General features: G+C 50.5%; 9 protein-coding genes across 9 annotated transcripts; 3 read left to right on the forward strand and 6 right to left on the reverse strand.

The window, feature by feature from the left end:
• Window positions 1-1,308: 1,308 nt before the first annotated feature.
• APUU_11864A (uncharacterized protein) lies at window positions 1,309-1,644 on the reverse strand (the record flags this gene model as incomplete). Its single annotated transcript, XM_041698001.1, has 1 exon — window positions 1,309-1,644. The coding sequence occupies one exon, from the start codon at window positions 1,642-1,644 to the stop codon at window positions 1,309-1,311; it is 336 nt and encodes a 111-aa protein (XP_041551230.1).
• Window positions 1,645-2,622: 978 nt separating this feature from the next.
• Window positions 2,623-3,358, reverse strand: RPL12 (60S ribosomal protein uL11; the record flags this gene model as incomplete). Its single annotated transcript, XM_041698002.1, has 5 exons — window positions 2,623-2,636; window positions 2,689-3,013; window positions 3,083-3,203; window positions 3,262-3,295; window positions 3,355-3,358. The coding sequence occupies 5 exons, from the start codon at window positions 3,356-3,358 to the stop codon at window positions 2,623-2,625; spliced, it is 498 nt and encodes a 165-aa protein (XP_041551231.1).
• Window positions 3,359-3,764: 406 nt separating this feature from the next.
• Window positions 3,765-6,407, reverse strand: sec23 (GTPase-activating protein SEC23; the record flags this gene model as incomplete). Its single annotated transcript, XM_041698003.1, has 7 exons — window positions 3,765-3,789; window positions 3,840-4,033; window positions 4,090-5,187; window positions 5,243-5,725; window positions 5,785-6,079; window positions 6,135-6,265; window positions 6,315-6,407. 7 exons carry the CDS (start codon window positions 6,405-6,407, stop codon window positions 3,765-3,767), a joined length of 2,319 nt encoding a protein of 772 aa, XP_041551232.1.
• An 871-nt stretch (window positions 6,408-7,278) lies between these two features.
• APUU_11867A (DNA primase subunit PRI2) lies at window positions 7,279-8,895 on the reverse strand (the record flags this gene model as incomplete). Its single annotated transcript, XM_041698004.1, has 3 exons — window positions 7,279-8,040; window positions 8,103-8,653; window positions 8,706-8,895. The coding sequence occupies 3 exons, from the start codon at window positions 8,893-8,895 to the stop codon at window positions 7,279-7,281; spliced, it is 1,503 nt and encodes a 500-aa protein (XP_041551233.1).
• Window positions 8,896-9,682: 787 nt separating this feature from the next.
• Window positions 9,683-10,452, forward strand: APUU_11868S (adenylate kinase ADK2; the record flags this gene model as incomplete). Its single annotated transcript, XM_041698005.1, has 2 exons — window positions 9,683-9,854; window positions 9,908-10,452. The coding sequence occupies 2 exons, from the start codon at window positions 9,683-9,685 to the stop codon at window positions 10,450-10,452; spliced, it is 717 nt and encodes a 238-aa protein (XP_041551234.1).
• A 313-nt stretch (window positions 10,453-10,765) lies between these two features.
• Window positions 10,766-11,763, reverse strand: LCL3 (thermonuclease family protein; the record flags this gene model as incomplete). The annotated part of the gene is made up of 2 exons (XM_041698006.1): window positions 10,766-11,221; window positions 11,353-11,763. The coding sequence occupies 2 exons, from the start codon at window positions 11,761-11,763 to the stop codon at window positions 10,766-10,768; spliced, it is 867 nt and encodes a 288-aa protein (XP_041551235.1).
• A 471-nt stretch (window positions 11,764-12,234) lies between these two features.
• Window positions 12,235-13,421, reverse strand: ANT1 (putative peroxisomal carrier protein; the record flags this gene model as incomplete). Its single annotated transcript, XM_041698008.1, has 4 exons — window positions 12,235-12,358; window positions 12,409-12,646; window positions 12,702-13,252; window positions 13,321-13,421. 4 exons carry the CDS (start codon window positions 13,419-13,421, stop codon window positions 12,235-12,237), a joined length of 1,014 nt encoding a protein of 337 aa, XP_041551236.1.
• An 820-nt stretch (window positions 13,422-14,241) lies between these two features.
• Window positions 14,242-16,978, forward strand: RIM13 (calpain-like protease PalBory; the record flags this gene model as incomplete). The annotated part of the gene is made up of 5 exons (XM_041698009.1): window positions 14,242-14,292; window positions 14,346-14,666; window positions 14,727-14,749; window positions 14,803-15,028; window positions 15,080-16,978. The coding sequence occupies 5 exons, from the start codon at window positions 14,242-14,244 to the stop codon at window positions 16,976-16,978; spliced, it is 2,520 nt and encodes an 839-aa protein (XP_041551237.1).
• Window positions 16,979-17,394: 416 nt separating this feature from the next.
• Window positions 17,395-18,810, forward strand: APUU_11872S (uncharacterized protein; the record flags this gene model as incomplete). The annotated part of the gene is made up of 4 exons (XM_041698010.1): window positions 17,395-17,497; window positions 17,566-17,666; window positions 17,742-17,869; window positions 17,922-18,810. The coding sequence occupies 4 exons, from the start codon at window positions 17,395-17,397 to the stop codon at window positions 18,808-18,810; spliced, it is 1,221 nt and encodes a 406-aa protein (XP_041551238.1).
• Between the last annotated feature and the right edge of the window lie 628 nt (window positions 18,811-19,438).

Consider the following 19,438-nt stretch of genomic DNA (forward strand, 5'->3'; position numbering starts at 1 on the left):
CTAAACTCTCGAGAAACCCAGAAACATCAGGGCGCGGCTGGTCAAAGGGGAGGCGATGATGAGTTGATTCAAAGACTTGGAGTTGGGGCTTTTGAGAGCGGAGCCTCCCAAACGACAGCAGGTCAGTCGATTGACTGGACTCGTCCTCTGGTGTTGAGGCGGATCCCGCTTGGAGGGGGAAGTGGCTTGTTGGTGGGGGGAGAAATCTCGATGGTGACCAGTGCTGAGACGGGAGAGGCCAATGACGATCTGGAACGGGAGAGGAGCGGCAGCTGAATGGATGCTCGATGGAAAAGATGGGATGAGATGGGTGGAAGCAGTGGATAAGGGGACCAGCAGCAGTGGAGCCAGCGAACAAGCTGGCCGCATTTGGGGAGTCTGGGTGGCCTGCCAGGCCGGGGGGGCGTGAGAAGAGGCTGAGGCGCCAGGATCGACTAGGCGTGTCTGGGAAATTTCTCGAGAAAATCACGGACGGTGGCGGATGGAAGGATGCCCATCCAAATGTTCTTCTTACACGCTGCGTTACAGAGTCCAACTCATGGCATTTGGGAAGTTGTCGCGGTGGATGAGCGCCCGCCCAGTCCCGCTGAGGGTGACGATCCAACGGCCAGAATGTAAGCGGGACCACCAAGGCTGGAGTGATGGCCACTGGGGCAGAAGCAGATCCAGGCCTGCTCAATGTTAGTGGTCAGGCCTGGTCCATGGCCCCTCACCCCAGTGGCGCCCAGAGGGATCAGGGCGATCTCGCACTGTTCCGAGCGCCAGTAGCAGTCCAGCAAGCCTTGTGCAACAGGTGAACAAAGAAAGGCAACTGGGACGGGCTCCATCCACTCAACCACTCGAGGTTGCTGCATGCAAGTAAGCCCTGAGAAAAAAAATAGGTGCAGTTGGCTCCAGGGCTGATGGATATCTCTTATGCATGGCCGCAAAGGCGCGACACTGTGCTCGATATATATTGCTACTGCGGATGCAATAGGGCGCCCTCCCAGCCAGGACTGAAGTACACATCACAAAATCCAATAATATAGGGGTTAGTAAAGTCAAACATGGACTCGGGATAGTCATTCTTCATCTTTATTTGGCATTTAGGGATAACTTAACGATACGGCTCCGTCCAGCGAAATATACTCGTCCGTCGAGCAGTCTACTTCGTAAACCTTCCCTCTGCACGAATCATGCAACCAACAGTTCGTACTACATAAATTATATAGATCCCCACGCAAGAAGACCATCGACATTCGACAGGCATGTCAGGTGGAAACCCAAGGGGGTCCCGCTTGTGAGCTGTGACGTCCACGAGCGCGACTATCAATGAAGATCGGCAAACTTTGCTTGTTTCAAGGCTCGAAACTTTGAGGCATGGTGGCCTGAGTCCTCAACTCCTCGGAGTACACTTCCACTTAATCTCAGTGCCGCAGGCTCGACAGAGTATATATCGACGTCTGACCGCAACTCTGATCCAGAAAGATGTCTCCCGTCAAGCAGTGACTCATCTTCGCATCGTGGCAGAAACAAACAGGAGACTTGCATCTCGGCGCGTCGTACCAGGAACCAGACAGCGCCGCACCGGTGATCAGTGATTACTATGGAAAAGGCTGTGGGGAGAGAGCGGGATCGTCGCCTTTCCGTGTTTACTATCAACATCCAAGGATCCAATCCATAGCTTTCCTCCGTCCGGTGTACACATTATTCAGTCTTTTTAACTGTGCAACAAGCCGGCTGGACTCTGCATACGTCTGAGGCGACGAAAAAAAACGTTCGAACTAGCGACTGTTTTCTTCCGTTAGGCCTTCAATAATATTATTAATAGCGACGCCGTTCCCCGGCGTTAGCCACGACGAAGCGCACGAGGCCCAGGCGCATCGCCTCCTCGACCGGGACGCTAGTTATGGCTCGTTGATTCGATGCAGACAAACACATACCTTGCTAAGTCTGCAGCACATCCTGGTCCCCCCAACGGCACTAATGCGGAAGAAATGCAGCCTGCGATAATCTAAGCCACATTCACAAGTGACGGGTGAGACAGTGCTGACAAGAGCGGGAGCATTCCAAGGCTGATACGGGCTAAGTGACGAATAGAAAGGTAAAACAATAGACAGAAAAATATCGGTATGATATTAGGTTTTGATATGAAACTACATGTCCGCTGGATCGAGCAGACCGACTATTTTTACGAGTGATGTAGACCAAAAAAATGGACCACTGTGTCCACAGGAAAAGTAGAACTTCTCCCAAAAAACACCGCGGTGAGTAGAGGGTCGTTGATCTTCTTTGCGCAAAATAAGCCTATACCACGAGGTATTGTTCAATCCAGGCCCGAAGGCGGGAAGGAACGGTAAGAGCCAGAGTGTTGCAAAGGTCGGGAAAAAATGTGGGGGTTCGGCTGCGGCATGCTCGAGGCAACCGCCGGCAAGCCACAGGAAGCTTGTAGAGATGGAAGGAAAGGGGCTACCCGTATCCAGTGAAACAAACGTGAAAATTCAAATTGAACGCAAGTGGGAATCCTAAAGTCATGAATCGTAAAAAAGCTTTTTTTGTTGCCGGTGTAAAGCAATGATCCTATTCGCTGTATCTAGCATCCCAATACAAGTTGACGAACGCCATAACAATCACGACCATTGTTTACTCGGAGGGGACTTGAGAAAATTAGCATGTGCATATTCCAGCTAGTTTCGTTCCAGGACTTACCGTCAATCTCGCCAGCCTTGATATCATCGGAGATATCCTTAGGGCTGCGACCATCGACCTTGCAGCCGACGGAGAAAGCAGTACCGAGGATCTCAAGGACGGTACCCTTGAGCTCCTTGGCAAGAGAGCGCTCACGCATCTTGCGAGCGATCTCAACGATCTCGTCGAGAGGGACGGACTTGGTGTGCTTGATGTTCTTCTCCTTCTTGCGGTCACGAGGAGGCTCCTTGAGGGCCTTGATGACAAGGGAAGAGGCGGAGGGCACAACCGAGACGGCGGCCTGACGGTTCTGGATGGTCAGACGGACGGTGACACGGAGACCCTTCTATATTGTTTGAAAACCCCTGAATTAGCCATCTGTGCATTGGCACGAATCGAATTTGTGATTCCATACCCAGTCGCCAGTGTTCTTGGCAATGTCTTCACCAATCTTCTTGGGAGACAGACCAAGGGGACCGATCTTAGGAGCCAGAGCAGACTGGGCTCCGACCTCACCACCAGTCACACGGAGGTGGCTATAGATGCCGTTAGTCTTTGTATCCAGCGCATATAGGAATCCTCGCGAGAACTTACATGATCTTCACCTCATTGGGGTCGAACTTGGGAGCTGCCCAACGAAGAGATGTTAGCCGCCAATGTTGACATAGCCAAGGAGATGATACTTACGCATGGCGAGTGCGAAAGGTTGTCGATCTACCTTGGTGTGTTGTTGGGTGGTTGGTGTAGAGACGAAGGAAAGTTTCGAAGACGAAGTTGAACATTTTGATGGGGCCGTCCGCACCTCCGAGCTAGTGGCTAAGCGAGCCACCCAATCGGGAAAAGCTAGTAGGGCTCAACCAAAAACGATCACGTGACATCCCAGCAAGCATACTTTCGGTGTACAAGCCCTAGTTTACAGAACAGTAAGAGAAGTAACCCGGGTTCTTCATTGTAACCAGTTCATTGAATTTATAGAAAGTAGTTGCTAGATTCAGGGTAACAAAGCGAAACACATAACCGCTAAAGATACACACGATCCGAGGACCGACGTCAGACCGCCCATTGCTCTCGTAATCGCCATTACCTTACTTCAACATTTAACTCGTTCCAGAGACCGCAAGCCTTTTATAGGGTTAGCACGGGTTACACATGGCTCTTTCGAAAATGCTTACTTCATAAGGTGGTCCATGAATGTTTGCAGAGACACGTCGTCGGTGAAAATAGTCTGTGATGAGACACCTCCACCATAGCCTCCTGTCGTATGCGTCGTGGACGGGTTGAGCTTGGACAAGAGGAAACGTGCTTGGGAACCACCGGCATCACAAACGATAAACCGGGGCAGCGGAAAACGTTCAGAAATAAGTTCCTAAGTATTCATCAGTATTGGTTCTAAAATGTTTGCCGAAGTGAGATTTAGCATACCCTTGCGTCTTCCTTTGGTTGGTCAAGAAGGACCTTCAAATTCTCGTAACCTTCTTGCTCCTGGTAGCCTGCCTTTCTCCATTCGGCAATAGTTTCTCCGTGGAAGATAAGAATATGGAAGAAGGTGTCCAAAAGAAGGATGTGTGAAGGCTGAATGGAAGCCGAATCCAGTAAGACTGGTTGACTGCCTTCGTGCTCCAATGAATATGAGTCCAGTGTAGGCTGAATCATAACAAGAGAGTCGCCAACATCCTCGTGGTCGAGAACATGGCGATAAAATGCGGTCTCATCGGGCGAGTTATTAAAGACCTGCAAGAACTGACTTCTGCGGAGATGGAACATGAATTGAGGGTAGAGTGTGAAGTTCTTTTCAAGTCGGAATGACGTTGGGTCATCCTTGCGGTAATCCGCAAAGCGCGAGCAGAGCCGAATGAGCATTCTATCAACCCATCTGAGGACATCAGGGCCATCGTCAACTTCGGCCTTGAAAACACCAATGCGTGCCATAAGGACAGCGGCGGCTTCCTGATCAAAGGATTGCGCAAGCGTAGGATCACCAGCGGGACCACTCAGGTTCCGTGCAACCGTGGTGACACGCAGATGGAAGTGCCCGGAAGAACTCTGATAGTAGGTTAAAAATTGCATCATGCCCCGTTGCGGCCCTTGTTGCACAGCGGCAGGGCCGCCCTGGTTCGCAATTTCGAAATAGATTCCGTAGCTCGAAGAGGGATCGATTCCACACATTTTCCAGGCACATGTGTTACCAATACCACATTCCGTCTCGCCCACCGAGCTAGACTTCTTGTTCAGGGAGACAGCATGACCAATGAGGCCAGTGACCTTAAGCTCCTTTGTAGTGAGTACTTCGAGGGATGCATTGAAGCCCATTAGAAGGTTGTCGTTTGCATCCTTGTCGAAAACTCGAACAAAGGACTGCTTGAACTGGGATGAGGTGAAGCTGTCAGTGAGAAGCATATGACCTCCAGTGTAGTTCGAGAGGTTCTTCATTTCCAAAAGACCAACTTGGTCAAGGCAACCAGCAAAAACATCAACCACATGGCCGTTATTCGCCGCACGCTTGGCAAGAGCATCATAGAACTATTCTTGGTTAGCGATTGCGCAAATCGTGAGCTGGGGTAGAGCAAAATCTCACCTTCAATGCCTTCTTATAGTATTTGATATTATCACGGTCGATATCGTGGTGCGAGCGAATAGGCTCCTTTAACTCAGGGCTAACGACAAGACCAGGGCCTTCTGTAGCCGCACCGCTTGTGAACATCATGATATGGGCTCCGGCGTTTTGGAAAGAGGTTTCGAGCAACCCAATAGCGACACTGAGAGCAACACCCGTGCATCTCAATGGACGTTTATCGTTCGCCACAGGCCAAGGGTCACGCTGCAGTTGCTCAAGCATATTCGTGATCTGGAACTCGGCTTGCTGGACAGGTAGCAGGAATCGTGCAGCAGCGCCAAGCGGCGGGCGAGCGGGCTGCTGAGGGACGTTTGGCATATTGGGGCGCACCACTCCGGTGTTGAGGCCAAGCATCTCCTGGACCTGCTTTGCGTTGTAATCCTTACTACCGCGGAAAACATACGACTTGGCACACTCGGCGTACCCAAGCTCGTGAACCTGTGCCTGTAATGGGTGTCAACAAACCGCCCCCGAGATGTCTTCTAGACCAGGGGTTTTCATACCATAGTACCGAATGTGATCAGACCGACGAGAGCATTCGGGGGGAGTAGGGACAAGCTCATGATCAATGAATCCTTCACAGCCTTCAGGCTGTCATCCTCCTGACAGGTATCGACGACGAATACGAAGATAGGAGGGGCGGGGGCGGGGCGAGCAAGTTGGTACTCGATTGTCGTGCTCATGGGGTGAAGTTCCGGGGGTATCGTGCTCTCTGTGATGTCCTTGTAGTGTGGAGGAAGGGGGTTCCGCATCAGACAGAAGGGGCATATCCAAATTCGGGCGCGGACGTCGACGTTACTGAGGTATATTAGCGACGAGGTGAAACCTCACAAGGAATAGGTACAACGCGTACGCATAAGGGTTCAAAACGGCCCTACAGGGCGCTTTGCAAGTCACCGGCTCATATTGTAGAAGGGGAGCATCTGGCCGCTCCTTGAGAGGCGTGTAAATAGCACCGATAGGGACGACGAGTCGGGACGCTTCCTATTGACAGTTTAGTAACAGTGCATTGTCTGTCTCGCACAGAACTCACCATGCGTGAGCTTGGAAACGTATTCCAGCTCAGCCTGATTCCATCACGATCCTCGACATCACTCCATTGGTCCTTCAAGGCTTCGTAATCCATCCTGCCTTGGAATCGGAGAACAGCTGGGGATAGCGCAGATTACAGATCGGGGCGAAACCAGGAGCAATTATCCGATAAACGCACGATTTAGACGCTCAGAAGAACCACTCAAAGCAAAACCTTGCTTTAGAAACAAAAACGCCGACAACTGTTGTTGTCCGGAGGCTCAATGCGGGGGGTTCCAGCGGTGTTGTGGGAGTCGGAGCTGTTTGAGGCCAGGTTGCAGCACTATGGGTCTCTCCCGCCAACCGTAGTCAGTCACGCTAGTGGCCTTTAAATTCCCACCGTCCGAGGTTTTTTTCGTCTTCCTTCCAAATTTCTTCAAAAAAACCGCCGACTCAACACTCAGCTCCGAGACAAATTAGTGACGGAGTTGTTTTTCTGTCGAGCGAAGAAAGACTTTGACCCGTTGCTGGGCACCTGGCTTTGAAAGGTCGTTCCGATCCTTTTGGATAAACTGGGAATCAGCTGTGGTCACAAGCTGTTTTATTATTTAGCGATTCACTACCAATGAAAATCTTCACTGTTCAAACTGTTTTTGTCTGCCCAAAATTCACACTTGAGATAAGAAAACTCTAGCATCAGGTCTCGACCACGTTTGTTCTTCACACCTAAAACTAGCCATCGTACTCGAATACGTACCTGCCAGCAGTCCAGATACAAGACCGATGAACGCATGACTTTAGGCCAATTGAGGATTATAACGACAATTACACTGGATTTATACCTATTACAACCCGATTATATCCAGACGAATGCTGCTGCCACCGTATTCCACTCCAGAGCGCCATATACCGGTAAAACACGCGAAACGCAGACACCATAAAAGGGACGTGTAAACATATCTTCGTGGTTATATCTGGAACAACCTCTAGCCATTTCTATGTGCCTTCCCAACCTGCTTAAGCAGATAGCTGCGCTTGAAGTAGGTGTTGGGATGGACTATGGTATCGAGATCGATTTCGCTCGCGGAGCCGTCTTCTTTGGCTCTCTTGATTTCAGTCTTATGAGCCCACTCGAAAACTCGGTTGCAGGCAATATGGTACCGAGTCTTTTCCACATCCTCTCGTACTCCGCGCAGCAGTTCCTTATCGTGCACACCAGTAGACTGAAGAAGCCCAACTAAGTTATCGACAGAATAGTGCCGATACGGACATCCGTGAGTTTGCCCAACACCGGGGTTCGAATCATTAAGAATCTTTTGGCATGAATAGGGTGGGTAGCCGCGGCCCCTTCGGTTGACATCACCACCCACATCTCCGTAGGCGTGGCGGATATTGTACTTGTATCGCGAGTTGAACTCATCGTCAGTAAAGCCCTTGAATGATTGGCGCCAGAAGAGAATACACTCTTCGAGAGATAAACCAATGCCCTTGAGGAACAAAGTGTACTGCAATCGACCGTAATGTTTCAAATGGTTGTTCTTGCGTAGTGACATGTGAAGGCTGCGCATGCAGAGCGGGAAATGTTGAGAAAGAGCATCGACGCTACCGGCGGTAATCGGAGCCCCATCCACGAACCCTTCGCCTTCGGAATATACGGACTCGGCGCTTCCAAAATTCTTAGATAGGTGGTCTAGGATAGGGGAGAGACGATCGTCCTCATCTAGTCGCGGCAAAGCCCTGCTTGTGAGCTAGAGAGAAGGAGTCAGTTCGGCGTCTTAGTACTAAACTGCATAGCTGGTTTTCAACTTACCTCCAAAGCACGCTCTAGTCGAGCTGTGAATTCGGCAATGATCATGCTTAGCTGCTCTCTTTCGGGTACGTACGCTTTTCCTTTGGATAGGAAAACAGCCCGTCTTTCGACCAATTCGGGTACCTTTTCCCAATCCACCTTGTACCAAGATTCCTCGTCCGAGCGGCGCAACCCTGGCGTCGCGGCGACTAAATGGTCAGAGACCCCCCGCCTCTCCTCATCACTCACAGATTCCCAATCGAGGTTCAAGCTATCGATAAATGCGCGTCGTTCCCTTGAGTCGTCTGCTTGAAACCTAAATCTGAAGAGCATAGTTTCTGCTCGCGCAAATCGTCGGCGAAGATCTTCGGTGCCTGCAAAGGCTAGTCGGAGAATAAAGTGCGAGTAATGGTCCTTCTGTCGTTCATTTCTGAGTCTGGGGTCTGCTGCGCCGGCTCGAGATGATGTATTGGAAGAGAGAGGGAGAAATTTCTGGAGGAGGGGTGTGATATGCGCAGTCGTCTCGGCCGCAGTCTTGTTTCGATATGAACATGCCTCGATTTCGGCGAGAACTATGAGGGTTAATGACACGGCACATACAGAGGGATTAAATGATATTCGCACTTTTCAATCTGTCAATGGCCCATTGTTCAAATTGCTCAAGCGTTATTTCTGCAGTCGGAGGTGTGTCGTAGAAGTTCAATCGATATGGGTAGTCCTGCTGCTTGAAAATCGGTGTCGCAAATTGCTTCTTTTTCGGGTCAAGGATAGCCCTTCGCTTGGGATCAACCTTATTGAACTCCTGGCGGATCATTTTGAGTTCCTAGAAGTTATCGGCGGTTATGTGGTGAAGTTCTCGTTGTGCTTCAAAACCTCTACTATCGGAAGTGATATCGCCGAGCACCACGACGCGGTGGACGCGACGCCCACGCGCGCCCTGGTATTAGGTCATGTGATTGTATTCTGGGCGGTTTGGCCTGAGGCCCACCCGCCCTGGACCGAGGGACAACTCTCGCTGCCATCAACTTAAGGCATTCTAAAACTATAGACGTCGTCCATGTGCATGTGATAAAACCCTTAGCTTAAATACTATATTGTTATTGCATCAGTAGCCGTATACACCCGACTGCCGCACTTATATCCCACAGGGAGACCACACTTTTGTGTCAGTGAGTGTTGTTGTTCCTGCTCCTCGGTTTATCCAGAGATTTGGATCGGAAAAGCCTCCGGACCGCACAGCTCACCGACTTCCTAAAGGAGTAGTCCCGTATGATCCCCGCGGATTTTATTGCTTTCCCCGGGTTATTGTCGATGGTATCATCTCGGTATTCGACAGAACTTTCATTTCGATATTGACCGTTGCGATATCCGGCCAGGGTAAACAGTTGGCTTTCAACCTTTATTTACTACTACCAATCCAATAATTCCAGTGCACACCCTCGAAATTTCACAAACAATGGGTCTTTCATAGGATCAAGTTGTTCCTCGAAACCGTCGTCCATGCCCCTTCGCTTTCGCATTCGAGCTCGATCAACGCTGCCAAATCCTCGTATCTCAATAACCACGATTCAATATAAGACAACGGTACGGCTGCGGGTGCGATGACCCTCACAGCTCGGCAGCTCAAAAAGGCTGCGCGGATCATCCTCGTCGGCGCTCCGGGGGTGGGGAAGGGAACCCAGACCGAAAGATTGCTCTCCAAATTCCCTGAGCTTGCTTCAATCAGCTCAGGCGATTTGCTGCGCGAAAATGTCCGAAACAAGACCCCGCTGGGTATGGTGGCCTTCGGTACCTCTGCTGTTACCACCACTAACGCTGCTTAATAGGTTTGGAAGCAGAAGCGACAATCCAAGCAGGGAACCTTGTTCCTGACTCCATGATCCTCAACCTTATCTCCTCCGAATTCAACACCAGAGGCTGGCTCTCACAGCCATCGAACCCATCAAGGCCCCCATCGATTTCGCACTCGGCGTCCTTTATTTTGGACGGTTTCCCTCGCACCGCTTCTCAGGCCACAAGCCTAGATTCCCTCGTCCCCATCAATTTTGTCGTCCACTTAGTCACGCCACCCTCAATAATCCTCTCTCGCATAGGGTCACGCTGGGTACACGAGCCTTCTGGGAGGGTATACAATACAGATTTCAACGCTCCGAAAGTCCCGGGGAAGGATGATGTTACAGGGGAACCTTTGACGCAAAGAGAAGACGATTCAATTGATACATGGAAACAACGACTTCACAAATTCGAAGAAACGAGTAAAGCACTACTTCAACACTATCACCGTAAGGGCTGTTTATGGCGTGTTGAAGGCAACTCAAGTGACGAGATTACACCGAAGCTTCTTGCGGAGTTTGAGCGGAAATTTTGTTAGATTTCTCGTGGCCTGGATTATACCACGGATGCGTTTTTTGTATTTTTACGATATATTGTGCCATTCACCTGCCGCCAGGGCCATCAGTCCCTATTTTAGGGGCATATATACTACAATTGACTGGGAATTGATACCCAACTTTACGACATATCTTTTCCATGTCATTATTTCATTCACATAGCCTATATCTTCGCATCACAAAAATATACCAGAGCATAGCTACATAGCCACACATGTATCATGGTCAACCAAGTAAACAAAGAGGTGAAAGCAAATATGCAAGACAAATACAGGGGCGGTATATTTAACACCTCTACTTCTTCCCATTCTTGTCATTCGGTTGCTCCTCTGACCCAACCCGGGTCTTATACTCTCTCGGGCTTTCGAACTCTTTATTGCGGCGGAACCCCTTCCACATTCCATTCCCTTTCAGCTTCGCCCACCATTCGGCGCTCCTATATTTGCTCTCCGTAGCATCGCCACCAAATTCAGCACCGAACTTAGCTTCGTACACAGTTCCCAGCCCCCGTCTGAGCATCTCATATGACACATCTCGACGGCGAAATGGAATCGGGAAGTCAAAGACCCGTCGCACATACACCGACGCTACAGCCCGCTGGTACTGGTCTGGGCGATGCAAATACACGCGCACGCGGCGGTTGATTAAATACGACGTCAGCCATTCGTGTGCTTCCCGGGCATAGGGCTGTTCGGCGCGGCCGAAATGCGCGCGTTCAGGGGCATCGACACCTGCTAGGCGGATATGAACCTATGGTTATAGCCATCGCGTCAGCAATCCAAGTCAGGCAAATGAACAGTCTCGCACAACGCCCAAGCAACACGAGTAAATTATCCCTTTATGCAAGTTGCGAGTACTTCGCAGTAACGTAGAATACGCACAGTATTATCCCTCAACTCCTTCTTCTCCTTTGGCACCGTCTTCCAGGGCAGCCATCCCCAACCGGCAAGCCTCCCGCCGGGCGTATGAAACAACCTGAAATTATCCCCATCGCCAACGCTCGTCACTTTGCCAAAGATGCTTCTGTTGCGGAAATACGACGTGGGGATGCTCGGCGCATCGGGGAACCGGCGGAGGTAGGAACGGTGGAAGCGCGCCGCGCCCAAAATCGCGGAGGTGAGAACTAATGTTGGGATGAGAGTTCGCGGCTCTGTGAATGCAGACCAGTCAAGTGTTGAGTTTGACTTTTCGTTGCTGCGGTTTGTAGATGCGAATGGGAGCAGTGAGTATTGTTGTTCGTCATTGGTGTCTGCGGGGACTTGTGGTTTAGAAGACCATGGCGGCCATCGCATAGCGGCTCATGCCCTCACACTGGGTGAGTGATAGGGCGTGTACGTTTGATGGGGAATCTCGGAAGTGCCACGAGGAAGAGGCGTTATAGGGGTAAAGTAAAGCCAAATACGTTCCAAGGTCCGAAGGGAGCTATGCCGTTGTTTGGGAGCGGGGAGGCGGTCAAAATATACCTTTCGGCAACAGGAGGCTTGGGTAGCTCCGCAGTGGTGAAACATCTGCGACAACGCCTTCGTCATTAATATCAAAGGTCTTTTTTTACGGGGCTTTTCGCTACGGATAGTTTGTAGAGCCACTAATACCGCATTAAAGGAACAAAAGTTTTCTCTACATCACGATAAATATACAAGATGTACGTGGAGACCCGTATCCTCGGTTTATAAGTCAAAATCAAACGGATCTACACCCATGCGCCGTTTAAAGATAGAAAATATATAGAAAAAAAAAAGAATGAAACGAGCCGGAGGATACGTCTATTTCAAAGTGGCTGGACGGCTGGCTTGCGCCTTGGATGCCGCTGTATCCACGACCTTGCGGAGCTTCTTGTCTTTGAGGCCCTTGAGGTATGCGAAAAAGACGATGAAGATGAGTTCCATCCTAGAATAGTCAGCACATGAAATAGCAAATGGTACGGGATAACGACATACCTCTCCTTGGTCATCATCAGGAGACCCTGGACCAAAAGTCCTTTGAGGATTTGGGGTCCAATGCCCTTAAACAGTGATAGGGGTCCCTCATTCTGGATTATGAACCGCATGACTTCACTGAATGTCTTGAAGGGCTTCCCCTTGCGAGCTGGAGGCGGGCGCGATTGAAGGCCAACCTTGGCAACGATAAGTGGCTGAGTTGCGATTGTGGCCATGGCCTTGGACAGAGCACCGAGAACTATAATCAGCGTTAGTATTTCAGGTTAATCCACAGTTAGTCTCATGCTACTTACGGAACGCTTCCCACGGTTTAAGGTTGATTTTCCCGGGAAAAATGACGTCCTTGAGGCGTTGATAGGCACCGTACGTGATGGCGGGGTTCACGACGAGGATCAAACTCGCCTTGAGGCCTCTCCATAGACCGGACCAACCATCCTCGCTGTCAACCACCTCCTTACCAGTTTCAATCAAACCCTTCTTATCATTTTTCGGTTGCGTTTGCTGCCGCGTGGTGATAACAGCAACGGGAATCGTAAATATTTGGGCAACGGCACCAGCCACTGCACCAAGACTGAGTTCGATAGCCGTTCCCGGGGGCTTGGGTACGCTCTTCGATGACATGTAGAGCGTTCTCACAACGCTGTACCAGTAGAAATAGGCAAAGTTTGTAGAAGCGACGCCGATAAGTGATCCAGCCATGCCCGAGTATAAGCCTTCTACCCCCTCCTTGTCCATGATTTTTGTGATCGCATCCCAGGTTGATTTGTAGTGCACATCGTCTGTCGAATCCGGCTTTTCTAGCTCGTCCGCGTTCTTGATTTGAACTTGTAATTTCGTCTTGACACTGAAAATTGACCACCGTAGTTAGTATATGGGGCCCCTGAAGGTCCTAGACAGAAATTGGCGGCATACAGATCAAGAGGGTAGACCATAGCATTCGCAAGAACCGCACCAGTCGCACCCGCAACGGCGCTGCCCCACGGAGAGAGCGTGGGCTTCGACTGACCAGCCATTTTCCCAGAAAAGGCTCCTCTGATACCGGCAGTAATTAGCTAGGTTTCTTCTAAGTGTTGATGAAGTGGAAGACAAACAAGCCAGATGTTGCGAGAATCTGTTTTGCCGGTGGTCTGGGTAGGGCCGATGACGGAGGAATGGCTACCTAGGTAATGAGGAGCAACTAATTCCGAGAACACGCAGTCTGAAGGGAGGACACCACTCGAGAGAACGGAGAGGAGTAAAGACCGAGAGAAGAAGGCCGAAGACAATCGAGACTCGAGAAGGAGACAAGGGCCGGTGGAAAGAAAATCGGTAGGAGGAGATTCACCTCGGCGCGCGCATGACGAAACGAACCGAGGTCCAGACGTGCTGCTCAGAGTTGGGCGATTTTTTGGGACCAGCAGCTTATCGCCGTCGGCTTGCTGGATCCTCTGCTTCCCGTCCGCCCGCCCTCCCCCGCCGAGCAACACCAGCGCTCACTACTCGCCAAAGCGGCTATGGTGAATGGCATTCGTTCCGTGGCTTATTGAAGTTGCTGACTCCATTCCTTCGTTATTCCGTGCATTATCCTCGGAATATTGTTGATTCGACGCCTTCCCTCGTGTGGATCTGGGGAAACGGTCGTGTTTGACCTCATCCAGACCTCGGATGTGAGGCAGGGGTGATCAGCGGAGGCTTCCGGAAAGTCCATAGCAGGATTCGGCCAGATTATTGCGTGTCCGATATTCTGATAGGCGCAGAACGGTCTGGATGGTTGCTGTTGAGGAGTGTGGGCTCTGCTGAAGACCCTGGTTGTTTACCTGGGCTACCAATCGACCATTCCTCTTTGGGGCCAGGATGTCCAGGCCTAATGCAGCAACGCAGCAATCCTTGGTTACCCGAGCACTGGTATTTATCCAGATATGGTCTGCTTTGACGGTCGACTACTGACTCGTAGCTAGAAAGCTGAACAGGATGTCTCCGACGCATCGTCTCAGCCTCAGGCTCTGGAGGCTGCTATAGATGCCGCGGAACACTACATGAAGGCTTTGACCTTGACAACAGCTCCCAAAGATAGGAATTTGTTGGATGCAAAATGCAAGGAATGGCTTACACGTGCAGAGAAGATCAAAGAGGCTGAAGACTGGCGATCCGCCGCTCGATTTCGGGATAAACGCTCTGTGGCTCGTACTCCTTTCTCGACGCGGAATCTCACAACTCGCGAGGAAATCATCCTCTTAGAGGGCGCAAAGTTGAATGGCTTCATATTCCCTCCGTGGAAGGTAGAACCGAGCCCCGAGGAATTTGAGATGGGTGCTGATGGAGATGGGTTATTTACGTAGGTTCAATATCCCTTTGTCTGCTAGTAACTCTGGACTTGGGCGCCCCCTAGACATGCACATTCTAACTATGTGCTAGCGATAAACCTGAACTTCATTTGTCTTATTTACAGAGAGACATATTCGCTGGTTGGAAACGGCCGCTTGAGTTGCTCTCGGAGCAAGTAGATGCCGAGGAAACGCAGCTTGCTCCAGTGATGTTTGTTACTGGCAAGACAGACCTAGTGCAGGACCTCTTGACAGATTGCTCTGTAGTGGCTAGTCTCTGTGCGACCACGTCGAGGTCGGAACGCGGCCTTGATGAGGTAAGTCTGCCTCTTCACCTATAACGAATGCGGATGGCTGATGGAACATAGGACCTGCTTCCCGTCGTATATCCCTGCATATACAATCCAACGAAGCGTTTTCTTTCGCCCTCCGGCAAGTATATATTCCGCTTCTACTTCAACGGGTGTTTTCGCAAGGTGATTATCGATGACCGTTTACCTTCGTCGAAAACCTCACGCTCTCTGTACGTGATAGATCGGAATCACGGTAACTTTCTATGGCCTGCTTTAGTCGAAAAGGCATACTTGAAACTCCGTGGAGGTTATGATTTTCCTGGAAGTAATTCTGGGACAGACCTCTGGGTGCTGACGGGCTGGATTCCCGAGCAAGTCTTCCTCCACAACGATGAAGTGACTGCCGACCAGATTTGGTCCAGCCTTTTCAAATCGTTTCACAAAGGGGATGTCCTGTTGACGATCGGAACTGGGAAGCTCACAGAGAGGGAGCAGAAAGAGCTGGGCCTTGTCAGTGAGCACGATTATGCTATACTGGATATGAAGGAATCTAAAGGGCGCCGCCAAATACTTGTCAAGAACCCTTGGGCTGGGGCTGACACTGTATATCCAGCACTCTTCGCGGAACCTGAGCCAGCTAATAACTTAGCTTCTCTCTCCCCTGGCTCGTTTTGGATGGATTGTGAAAAAGTTCTCCAAAACTTCGAGAACTTATATTTGAACTGGAACCCAGAGCTGTTTGCGTACCAGGAGGATATCCACTTTACATGGGATTTATCGAGCGGCAAGGGAATGGCCGGGTGTTTTGTCAAGAACCCACAATTTGCTGTTTCTACTGAGCGTGGTGGTACTGTCTGGTTACTCCTAGGGAGACATTTCAGAACGATTGAATCGCATGCCTCAGATGAGGACGACGAAGACCCATTCGGATTCATAAGCATATATGCATTTAAAGGAGGCAAAAGAGTATCACTCAGTGATGGCGCGCTTCATCGAGGCCCATACGTCGACTCGCCGAACACTCTCATGAGACTGGATATTCCTCCGGGAACAACCTATACCGCTGTTGTATCCGAAGAGTCATTGCCTCCCATAAGCCAAAACTTTACACTTTCTGCATTCTCCAAGTCACCTGTGCAAATATCACACGCGCCCAACAAATACATGTGTGTGACCAAAATTCAAAGCTCCTGGACACCGTCTACAGCTGGAGGAAATGCAGAGTCGGCACGATATTCCCTGAACCCGCAGTTTAACATAGAGCTCATAGATCCTACGGATGTATCAATCGTGCTGGAGCCATCAGACCCAGAGCATGCTACCCACGTTAAGTTGTTTTGGTCAGACGGAAAACGCATAGCTCGAGTTCGAAGTCGCGATATCGTTGCAGATAGTGGTGATTATCGCCGCGGCGGCTCGCTAGCTGAAAAGAAGGGCCTGGACCCTGGAAAGTATACAATTGTCGCATCTACTTTTGCTCCCGACCAACTTGGACCCTTCACAGTTTGGGTTTCGACGAACATACCATGCGAAGTGAGACAACTTCCTCCGGAAGCTGCTGGGCGCCGGGCGGTGTTGTCTGACATCGGAATTCTCCTACCGGGCCAGGACAGAATGCTCGTGCCCTTGCAAACTCCTCGGCTGACTCGCATCAAACTGATTGCGAGGAGCAGGCAGTCCACAATTGGGAACCGAGCTGTTGGCCCATCGCCCGTGCTGATGACCGTTGAGCTTGGCCAGGGCCCGTACAAGGAGATCCTCGCCACATCAGAGGATGGAGACCATAGCGACTCTATAGCCGGAGTACGCGTGGAGGACTTTGATCTACAGCCTGGTTTAGAGGAGAGAGGCGGGGTGTGGATTGTCCTTGAGAGAATCGGGGGACCCGGGGGCCAGGTGGAAGACCACTTTGAGGTGGAAGCGCTGGGGGAGGAGAGGGTAGAACTCGGAGAATGGATAGTTGAAGATGCATGATTGTTGGTCTTTGAGCGTGTATGAATAATTGAACCCGTCGTGGGCAGAAGTTGCCCACATTGTCATTTGCTGGATGTAGTATAGCCTATAAGCTTGCTGTAGTGGCATAATTACCAATTGAAGCTAATACTGAGTAACCATCTAGCTGCTAATTAAATCAATCTCTAATAAGGCCGTATGAGCTTAAGTAGTATCGAGATCCGAATATATGTCAGTCACACCGGATCTGCAGCCAAGTGTGTTGTAGAACAAACAGTACACGAGGCTAGTGCGGGGAGCCGCAAATTAGCCTCTAGGGAGCTCCCGCAGTCTGAGTGACCGACCTCCCAACGTCATCCCCACCTCCAGTCACCTTGCGTTCTCTCTCTCATCAATTGCACCTCCTCTGCCCCGAATTTCTAGCCACAACCGAAAACATGGCCAGCAATATACCCGCAGCACTGAAGTCTGTGGATGTTGGGCGATTTGCCGTGCGAGCAGCGCAGCTCGAAAAAGCAAAGCCCATCATTGCCTACTGGTGTGAGTTGACGCCGCAACCGTTCCGCGGAAGAACCCTGGCTGACAAGATTGTGTTTATTTTGCGACAGGTAACTTTTACATCGTGAATCAGATTATCGAGAGAGGTCTGCATACCTCTGATGACGAAGTGAAGCTGTACACAACGGACCTGATGGAGAAACTGGAGCAAGTACGTCAAGACCGCGAATACGGGTTAACCTTAGTGGCTGCTGGGCAAGGTGCTGACAAGTTTGTTGCTTTGAAGTTCCAGAACCAGAACCGTGATAATGATGCGATTTCGGATTCAATGGCGGCTAGCGCCTACGTGGAGGAGTTTGGACTTGAGGTTTTTGGGCGCGCAGAGGCCGCCATGCGGGCCGATAAAGTGACCAAGTTCGTGCGACACTGCCTGATAAACTTGAACCGAGGACTAATCTTGCAACAGACAAACAGCAGATACCTTTCAGGCAGCCGCGACATTCCTCGAATTATGCCAGGTCTGGAACCCCCTTGAGGCTGAAGCTGCCGCGAAGGTGAAATTTGCGAAGTACCATGCCGTGAGGATTGTGAAGGCGATTAAGGCGGGAGAGGACCCCAACGCGTCGAACCCGAAGATCGAGGAGGAGGAACTAGAACCAGCAGGAGATTTATCTCAGGGCGAACCAGCCGATCTCGATGCCGCCGCCCCGTCGTCGCAAATACCCATGCAACCAAGGGTTGAAGACGTTCCTGACGAAGCTCAACCCGCGCAATCTTCAAATTCACCACTTACCCTGCCACAACCACCAACAACGTTTTCCGATTTGCCATCCGCTCCTGAAGGCCCTGCATTGACACCCGGTCGAACCATGGATGTAGGGCCGGACGATGACTCGCCACTCAATCTCCCATCAGCGCCGAACACCTTCGCTTCAGAAACGTCCCCTAAACTTCCTGATACGCCGACAAATATTGGAGCGCACCATCAGCCGAAACCGTCCAATGAGTTCCAATCATTCCCTCCACCGTCTACAATGCCTCCTACGAACCCGGCCCCTGCTCCTGCTCCGCACAATGTAGACTCCTTTTATAATGTTCCTAGCGCTGGTGGTCCGTCGCATCCTGTGCCACCTTCCGGACCGGGTCGTGGAGTGCCATACCAACCTCCTGTTGCAACTCCGCCCGTGGCTGCGCCTGCAACATATAGCCAGGCGCCTTCGCATGGCCTAGACGAACAAGCAATTTCCCTAGCTCAAAAACATGCACGGTGGGCTGTATCCGCGCTCACCTTTGACGATGTCAACACAGCAATCAAAGAGCTACGGAACTCTTTGAAGCAACTTGGAGCGGAGTGAACCTTGCTCAGCGTTGCTTTGGGATCACCAATAGGAGGAGGAGGAGGAGAAGGGAGATTTTTGAATTGAGTGATTCTGTTCTAGGCATCGACGATCAGCGTATGTATCCTAATATTACTTCCATTCAGCATAATGATTATCATGATTCAATGACATGGTCCTCTTGAGATATTGAATCTCACAACCGACCTTTCCCCCTTGAGTGTGGTGTTACAGACAGTTAACTACCTTCTTGGTCTTAATCTCTCAACCACAGCAGCTGCAACTTTTGTCTTTTCTATTAAATAATGTTACGGCCGTACTGGAGAGCTTGATATCTAAGGAGGATTAAACATCAAAAACTCCTGGAGGATTTCTCACCGACTTTACCATATGACAGTGAAGAAATCCTTTTAATAAAAACAGACATGAAATCCCATTTGAGGCAGAGGAAGTGAAACATAAAGATCCCCGGCATTTAAAAAAGAAGTGAGAGAGGCCAATTGATTTCTCAGATTTGCTCTCTCTTCACCCTTGGTAATGTGCTCAACCCCTCAGACTGGCGACATTTGTCGCGCTTCACTCCTTTGTTTTCTTCCACCTCTCTGATTCCTTGTTTACCTTTCCTGACAAACCTCCGCCTATCCAA

Source organism: Aspergillus puulaauensis, chromosome 1 (genome assembly GCF_016861865.1).
Source record: "Aspergillus puulaauensis MK2 DNA, chromosome 1, nearly complete sequence".
Classification (NCBI taxonomy): domain Eukaryota; kingdom Fungi; phylum Ascomycota; class Eurotiomycetes; order Eurotiales; family Aspergillaceae; genus Aspergillus; species Aspergillus puulaauensis.